The sequence below is a fragment of the Habropoda laboriosa genome, unplaced genomic scaffold, assembly GCF_001263275.1.
Source record: "Habropoda laboriosa isolate 0110345459 unplaced genomic scaffold, ASM126327v1 scaffold80, whole genome shotgun sequence".
NCBI lineage: Eukaryota > Metazoa > Arthropoda > Insecta > Hymenoptera > Apidae > Habropoda > Habropoda laboriosa.
This window is the reverse complement of record NW_017100193.1, coordinates 490,262-498,964: the sequence shown is the minus strand read 5'-3', so window position 1 is coordinate 498,964 and position 8,703 is coordinate 490,262. Positions and strand designations below refer to the sequence as shown.

Sequence of the window (8,703 nt, the reverse complement as noted above, 5' to 3'; positions counted from 1 at the left end):
AATACTATCTGCACTCGCCGCGGAACAGTGTTTCACCGAACGGACGTGACTTCGACGAGGAGGAGGAGGACGAGGAAGACTCTCGTAGGGAAGGAATTTACGAGAACGAGAAGTCGCCTTCGCGATCTTCGACCAGGTGCATGGACGAGCGAATTTACGACGAGACACCATCCTCACCTTACCAACATAACTCCAAGCAACTGGTGGAATGCTCCATCGATGACAATGATTCTTTGGAGAAAAGGGCCTCGACTCCACGTCAGAGTCCTTCGAAGGGCGAACGAGCTACTGCTTATTCGCCGAGAGAAAATGTGGAGAAACGGGAGGACGTTCAAAAGGCAGTCAGAGGAAGTCCTTCTTCGCCAGTTGGAAGTCAAGGGAAGACTATCTCACCCTACGGATCCAGGCAAGGTTTGCCACCGCCCACCTCTAGAAGAGCTCAGCCGAACGAGCAAATTCTGATAGCCTCTCCTAAGAGAGAAGGTCCGTACGAAACGAGGATACCACGTCCAACGAACGAATCTAGAAGATGCACCGTCGAATCTCCCGTACGCATGACGAATACACCTAGGAAGCTCACCACTGCAGCTAGTCCAGATTCCACTGGAAACAGAGATGCGTCTGCGACGAAAGTTATCCTTGGATCTCCGGAAATACCACGACCAGAGCCTATTTACGGGTACAGGAGTCAATCGGTTTCCAGTCAACGAAACGGTGTCGGTTCACCGTTGCAAAAAATCACCGTGGAAAGAACAACAGGTGGTCATCAGCTGGATAATAAGAGTCAGAGGAAGGATTGCGACGACAGAGTGGCCTGGGTTCAGGCAACGAGTCCGCAGAAAAAGAGCAGCGAACTCGTCGCAAGTCCACAGAGCCCAAAAAGCCCGAAGAGCCCGAAGAGCCCGAAGAGCCCGAAGAGCCCAAAGAGCCCGGGAAGTAGCCCGGGACAGCGTACGTTGGAAATTCAAAAGCAGAACGTTCCTCAACAGCAGCAACAAGAAGCTGGATCTGTAGCCTCGCGAAATTTCGAGGAACCGTTGTACGTTCAACGTATCTGCGAACCGATATATGGACAACGGGGCACAACGGCCGCAGCACCTCTGTCACCCTCGAAGCAAGAGACCAGGCAACATTTAGAAGCGTTCTACTGGCAGCAGAAGGCGATGGAGGCGCACAGAAAGTCCCTCGCGTCCCGGGTGAATGCGAACTTGAAACAGATGGGACGAAAAATTGATTTACCGGAGGTCAGGGAGGCGGTGTATTGGCAACAGCTCAAAAAGTTGGACGAGGAGCAACAGAGGCGCATTTACGAGCAGAATCTAATACAGGAGCCTTCGTTTCCCAAGGAAGGGGTGAAGAATTCCGCGAGAACGCCTGTACCGAGGCTGGGACCCGTTCGAAGTCCCATACCGGCTGATCTTCACGTAACTACGGCTACCACCACCTACGGAGATCCTTGTTCGTGGTCCGGTGGCAATCTACGCAGCTCCAAGGGGAATCCCACTGGAAAACCACCGCTGATGCAGAGTCAAAAGGGTCAGAATCAGCCTGTGCTTATCGTCAGGCCGCAACAGGCTATCCGCGAACGCAGAGAGATAGTCCCATCGAAGCCCTTGGACTCTGTTAGACAGGAAGTTCAAAGATCGAAGAGCGCCTCTCCGCACTTTCATCGGGGTATCGAACAGTGCACGGTGCAGTCCGCGTTGCCACGAAAAGTAGAGGCTCCTTCGATTTACGAGGAAGAGGCTGCCGTGCAGGACATCGATGGGAAAACTGTACCTCCTCCTCCGCCGATATTCAAACGAGGAAGCTTGGTAGGAGGAGAATCGGTGGAATATGGTAGTGCGGGTGGCGCGAAAAGGGTCAGTTTCTCGAATCAATCGGCTGTCGCTGGACATGACTTAGCGAGCGGAAGTTGGCCAACGAAGCACGGTACAGCTCCCGAACCACCTACTCGAAGACATCGAAGTGAAGACAGTTGTTCCGACACTGACTCGGTGTTCTCTCATCAAGAACGTAGGGATAATGCGTCTTACTGTCCGGATAGCCTGGAATACGATGCTGACAGACCTCTACCACCTCTACCCAAGGATGTTACCAGGCCTGGACCAGTAAGAACCAATTGGAATCTTGGGATGGATCTTCGACGAGCCATCAGCCCTCAAAGAACACTTCGACCAAAGGGTGAGTATTTGAATTCTTTATTCTCGATAGATCCATTCCTTTCTCCGAGGTCTCTTTTTCTACCACTTTGAACGGATCGTGATTTTATCCGAACAAGGTGCAAACCGTGTGGCGCGGCGCATGACCGTGCATTTGAATTAGCCTCTTAGTAGAGGGAGGGAGGGAGGAAAAGAGAGAAAAGGAGAGAGAGAGAGTGGCAGCGCGCAGAGGCACGTTCTCGTTTCAAGCAGACAAATCTCGCTCTTACGATTTAAGCCTCTTCGATGCTGTTACTGTTCCGCCAAATACCATTTCGTGAGAACTTTTGTAGGTATTCGCCTTGTACTAATAACTTTATACATTCTTTTCATCCGTTCTCTTTTGTTTAAAAATACCTGTTAAGGAGAGGGGATAATGTAAAGTTTACACTCACTGCTCGCATGTACGCGCAGATTCGCCGTGAACTTGTGCACGGATCTCGAGGATGAAAGTATACTTGGGCGTGCAAGTTGCTTGGAGGTCGCGGCTTTTCTTAATCCTCCTCCTCTTCCTCGTGTATGTGTACGTGGGTAGAACCGCTTTGGTTGGTCTAGCAGTGATTAGTTGTCGTTCCACGTTTTCTGCAGGAAGAGCATGTGTGCACCGTTTAAAGGTAGGGCATAGAGGTTCTTGAACTCTTGCCGGATAATCGCATTCGAGATCAAAGTCTCGAAGGAAAAGGATTGTTTGCCGAATATTCGATACGCTGTTCAATATGTATGGAAATTAGCAAACGCGAAATGCAGATTCCAAGAGAGTGAGAACCGTGCCAACGCCTTCCGCAGATTGGAAGGGGACCAGGCGAGGGAATACGTAGAGGAATCTTGTTTGTCTGCTGCTGGATGCTCCAATTAAACGTTTACGAGTTAACTTAACGTCGTGCGCGGCTTTTTGTCAGGCTGCAGATGCTGTTTCACTATCGTATATTTCTCCGTTCAATTGACCTACGGTTAGCGGCTGCGTGGTTCTTTCACTCTGAACAGAATACAGTTTCTCGAATAAAGAATTGTTTCTACCGTGACGTCGAAGGTGACGATGCAAAGTGTTCGATAGCAATTCTCCGTCGTTCAATTAGGATCAATTTGTCAATAGCCAAGGTTCTTCCTTGAACGAGACGCGAAACGTTCTCCGGAAACGCATGCACACGTCAGCGTATACGTACATCCGCGGGGGGTCGGATGTTTTCTGTCCGGTGAATAGAGAGAGAGTAGCATTTGGGAGGATGCGGCGGCGGTGGCGGCGGCGAGAGGTGGGCGTCCGGGATCGATCCCCGACTCCATTCCCGTGACGTCATCAGAAGGGAAGATGGGATGGCGCGGCCGGCGCGGCGGGGAAGACGGACGGAGAAGAAGGAAGGAGAGACAAAGCGAGAGGGTGGTGGCGTGGAGAGGGCTGGAACGGAGAGAGGGTGTAGAGCCGGGACTCGGACAGATCCCGGCGACGACGTTCCGTTCGGCGGGTTTTCGATGCTGGTGCAGCCGGCGTTGACGCACCTCGTGAAACAACGCGTAGGTAGTGGTCGCCATCGTCGTATTACAGTGGTGGTGGTGGTGGTGGTGGTGCTGGTGGTGGTAGTGGTGGTGGTAGTGGCGGTGGCGGTGGCGGTGACGGTGGTTCCGTCTTATTTTCCATCGTTTTCGAACCAGTCTCTAGTTTCGAGAGGGGTACGATCGATCGCGACCTTCGAAGAAACGTGTCCGCGAAGGAGGAGCGCGCACACCGATAGTCGCGTCGGTCGCTCGAGAGGGATGCTCGCGGAGAATTCGCCGGGTTCGAGGATCATCGAGGGTGTCGTGGCTCAGTCTCTGCCGGTGCTAGCTTCCTCCCTTTACGAGTCGTTCCATTCCCGTGTCGGTTTCTAGAGTAACTTGGACAGTGTACCGTTGAACGCGAACGGATTTGAAGATACGTATAGATATAATTGGTTCCTCCTCGGTCGCGACCTTCGCCGTGTTAATCGACTTGAAGTTGCTCGGAGTGTGATAACCGCTGTGGTTACGTTACAGTGCAAAAGTGTGCTTCGTTCCCGCATGTCCTCTTTCGTTCGTCGAAAGCTACTATCGATTTCGAACACCGGAGGAACCATGAGTAGCATACATTTGATAATATTTCTCGTCTTTTTCCTATTGATCGTTTTCTTCTCTCTCCTCCTTTTCTCGTTCTTCTTTCGCGTGATTCTGTAATCTCTGAACCCGGTCAGACCCGCCCTAATCTTGAACAAAAAAAAGTCAGGATCTTGGAAGGTATCTAAAGTGTACAGTGTGTTCGGTTCTCGTTCGATTCTCTCCTGGAATATAAGGAGGGGTGTATACCCCCCTATCGCACAGTGGTTAATTTCATTCATAGAATATCTCGAACGAACGAGAGACGGCGTTCCTTTGACCTAGTGATCCGGTTCGATTTGTGCCACGCTCGAGTACACCCACCCTCGGTGAAACTCGCCGCGTCCGAAAGATGGCGACGTCATGGACGTCCTGGCGGACGACTGTTGCGATAATTTCTCACAACACGTGATCGCAAGTCCACGTAAGTTCGCTCGTACCCCTCTTCGCAGAGAATTCCGCATCGAAGGGACGATGACCGAACGAGGGTCGAGGAGATCTGTCGGTTAGACGAGGAACACAGTCGGTCGTGGTCTGTGATGCTTGTAGAAAGGAAACGGGGGGGCCACCGCGTGGATCGCGCGAACCGGTCGAACAGAGCAGTGGCGCGATCGAGCGCGAACCGCGAATCGTGAAGGCGCGCGCACGCGCGCGCGCGCCGTCCCTTCAAATGACGCGGTCATCTCTACGTTCGAGACGCTGAAGCGTTTGCGAAACATGTTGATGCGCTGGAAGAGCAAGGACAAGAGCTCTGGCAAGAGCCTGGGGAAGAAGAAACGAAAATTCGGCAGAGAAGGTAAGCACGGAAGCTGCTGTTCAGCTCTTCTCGTCACTACCGATGCACACTATATACACACATGTATACGACTCGTTTGTATACGAATCTGCTAAAGACGAGTACACACCGGGAGTTTTGCAGTTTTTAACAGGTCCACCGTGTCCCCGTCACATACGAGTCAAAATGATCTACCGATTTTTCGAACCAAGGGGTTAATCGTATTCGTTGAAAGGAAACTCATAGACGTAGCCTACGGTAAAGGCATCAATTCAAATTGTCCGCGTTCAGTCTTTGCGATGCTAAGCGAAAGCATCTCACCTGTCACAGAGTGCATCTTAGGGAGCAGGTTGACAGCCGTAGCGAACGGCTACACCCTGTGACGGTTCCTCGACGCTTGCGCGCAGGTTGCACACCCCTTTTCCTCCTTCTTTGCACCTCGGCCCCGCAACCTATTCTCCTCTCTCCGCTTCTTTCTCTTTTCCATCGTGTTCCCTTCTTCGTAGAGTGTTGGCCTGTCCTCTCCTCGGTTGTATCCCGGGTGTGTACACACCCCACGCGCGCTTCCGCTATCGGCGGTGGTTACGATACCACCACAAGTACTATCAGTAGCACCTCCGCTGGCAGCAGCAGCAGCGGCCGCGGCGGCGTCGGCGGCGTCGACGGCGGCGGCCAATCTGTCCCACCCTCTGGCCTGCCGGCAGTGCTGCTCCTGCCGAGAACAGTTCCGTCGCACCGTTCTCTCGCGTAAGATCGTTATCGCCGATCGCGAATCGCCGATTGTGTGAACGCGCCTCGAGTACATTCATCGGGGGAACGGAGGAGAAGAATGATCGCGCGTGCAAGATCACGCGATCGCGATAGATACCGCGAGGATTCGCTCGAGCTGCGTGCTCCTTTGAGGTCAGCCTACGGAGAGGAGAAGCGTCATAGCGTGGATGCGCGCGCGAGCCGCTTGAAACAGCGCACCCACTGAGATGCGTATATTCGTCTGGAGGCATTGCGTGTCGTTGGACGGTAAGAACTATGCTAATTCCTCTACCTAGGCCCCACACTGCGCGGCCACGATTTTCCCACCTTTGTTTACGTCGCTGCGACGCGTGTAAACTGTGGGGCGAACCTCCTGCGAGATAAGCGAGCTTCATCGGAGAAGCCGGTCCACAAACGAGACGATCTCCCCGCGGTTATCTTGCCCGTTTTAATCTCTCTACCAGGAGGAAAATTGGTCGGTTTATTTTACGGGCGGTACGTGCTCACCGGCACTCAAGCGCCAGTTACTTTACGACAACGACCGGAACGGAGGGATGCACTTTGCGTTTACTAGGTAAACGGCCATTTGTAGCGCTGCATCCTGCTGACCTAGTTATCGTGCGCGAACTTGGACCGTGACGCGGCAGGAGGCGAACATCTGCCCTTTCGTCCGATTCTGAACTCTCCCTATTGGATATGGATTCTTTTTTTAATTATCCTTTAATTGGCCAACAGGCTGACCCAGTTACGTTGTCGCGACAGGTTACATTTCGCGTTTACACGGTGACCTAATTACCACTGCGAATCCTTTGTCGTTTCCGGCGAATAAACCGCGTTCGAGGCTTCTCTTGAAGCGTTATCGATCAGTCCTTTCGACGACGCGGAACGCGTTAAAGCGAAACATCGCGTTCTTTTTTTCTCTCTCTCTATCTTTCCCACTCTATCTCTGTTTTTCCCTTTTCCTGCCCCGTTAAAACCAGGTATAACGCTGTCGACGAGATATCTTAAAATTAACTCGATGTATCGTGACCTAATTATTAACGCGCGCTATGGAATCCGATACCTTGGAGGCCTTTCGTCGAGACTTATTCGATCTTTTTTCGTAGCTTTGTCGCCGTTAATCGCGAGGAATAAGAGTCGGTACGTAGGTACACAGCGTTTTGTTCCTGATGCTCGAGGGAACGGAGGCCCAGAGGAATAAACGAGAGAGCGGAGATGGATGCCGCGAAAACGCTTAGATTCGTTTTCCTTTCCTCTTTCTTTGCCTCGTTTCCTGGCTGTATCCGTGCGTCGGGCTTTACGTGCTTGGAAGTTTCGAGCGTCTCTGCAACTTTACCTCGACTCCCAAGAGGGAGAGAGAGAGGAAGAACGAACGAGAGGAGGCTTCCTCTTCCGGCTGATTTAAAGCCACGTATCCTCTCGCGCTTTACGACGGATAAAAAGCCTCTGAAAAAGGAGAGCAACGACGAATTTCGAAATTTCAGTTAATCTTGTTTTTCTTCTTTTTTTTTATTCCGCTCTATTTTTGCACGGTGCGAATCGCGCGTATAATTTGTATACACGCTCGAATAAATTGCTGGGCGAAACGAGTTGTCGTTTCCGGCTGGGAAGTGGCAGGGAGAAAAAAAGAAAAAAAAATATGAATGACACCGGTTAAATCCGTTTGTGGAGCATGGAATTAGCGCCGCGTTAAAGAAGATGATCCGTTGCGCACGGCGAACTGTTCTTCTCGTCGAAGACAGGATATAAATTTGGAAAAAGGAGGAGCTCGCCTTTCCCTGCTGGTGGGCTTTCATCCACCCTGGAGTGCCATAAAGCCTAGTTATCCGAGCGAAATAGGTCGAGTGCCCTGTGAACTTGCGACCCGGCCGTAACTTTGTTTGAAAGTAAATCACTCTCTGGCTCTGCGTTATTTACTCCCAGCAACCTTTTTTCGATCCGCTTTGACGACGCGTATTACAGCAACAGCTGCTTCATTTTTCTCCCTTCGATCTCTCGCCCTGCGATCTTTGGCTGGATCGTTCTCGAATCAGGTCGTGTTTGGAGGTCAGCCTTTTGGTACGTACACTCGGTTAGGTCCCTGTGGAGCTCCTCGTTTATTTTACAAAGCACCACGGCCAGAATTATCCGTGGGGGAAAACTGGAAGGGGTCTCCTCTTCTCCGTCGATTTCTCAGCTTTGTGCAATTCGAAAACTTGCTCGGTATGCTTCACGTGGAAAATTCTTCTCGAAAGACCGAACGTTACGTTAGGTTAGGTAAAGAGTTTCCTTACGTGGATCTCAAGTTGAAATATGCTTCAGCTGTTTGATCGTCAAGCATGACTTACTAATGGAAAGAATGCGTGCTACTTAACTGCTCATCTACTTTGTACCACTGCTGAAACTGCACTTGATCGTCCGACCGTTTGATCGAGCACGTTGATTATTTCAATAGATTCAAGAATCTCCACTTTACGACACTTTGCGATACACCGGCTCCTTTGGGATTCTTTTTGTTCTTACCGGTTGACGGTAGTGGGTCATGGCCCGTTTGCAATAATAATGATAGTAATGATAATGATAAAAAGGGAAGGAGTTAATGCGTGGAGGCGATCTTGAGCGGGTTATCGCGCGTCGAAGGGAAGGGTGGGTCGGTGACTCTGGCGCGGGTCTAGGGGAGGGGGTCAGGCCGAGGTCGGGGTCGGGGCTGTGGGGCAGGAGAGATGAGGAAGGACCGCACCCACCCCGGTTTATCGACCGGGTTACACCCTTAGCCGGCGCTCTCGCAAATTCTCCTCCTTACTTGCGTTTTCCTTTTCCCCACCGCCGCCTCTTCATCCTCCACCTCTTCTTCATTTTCTCTGCGTTTCATCTCTATCGTGAACGCATCCGCGC

The 8,703-nt window shown here is 51.6% G+C and overlaps 1 protein-coding gene across 1 annotated transcript in view; it reads left to right on the top strand.

Moving 5' to 3' along the window:
• The window catches only part of LOC108570136, a 53,729-nt gene that overhangs the window by 2,426 nt on the left and 42,600 nt on the right, over window positions 1-8,703 (top strand). Inside the window, exon 2 of the mRNA XM_017931926.1 lies at window positions 1-2,184. This exon is cut by the window's left edge and continues 17 nt beyond it. Within this exon, the coding sequence (XP_017787415.1) occupies window positions 1-2,184 (2,184 nt within the window). The remainder of the gene's footprint in view (window positions 2,185-8,703) is intronic.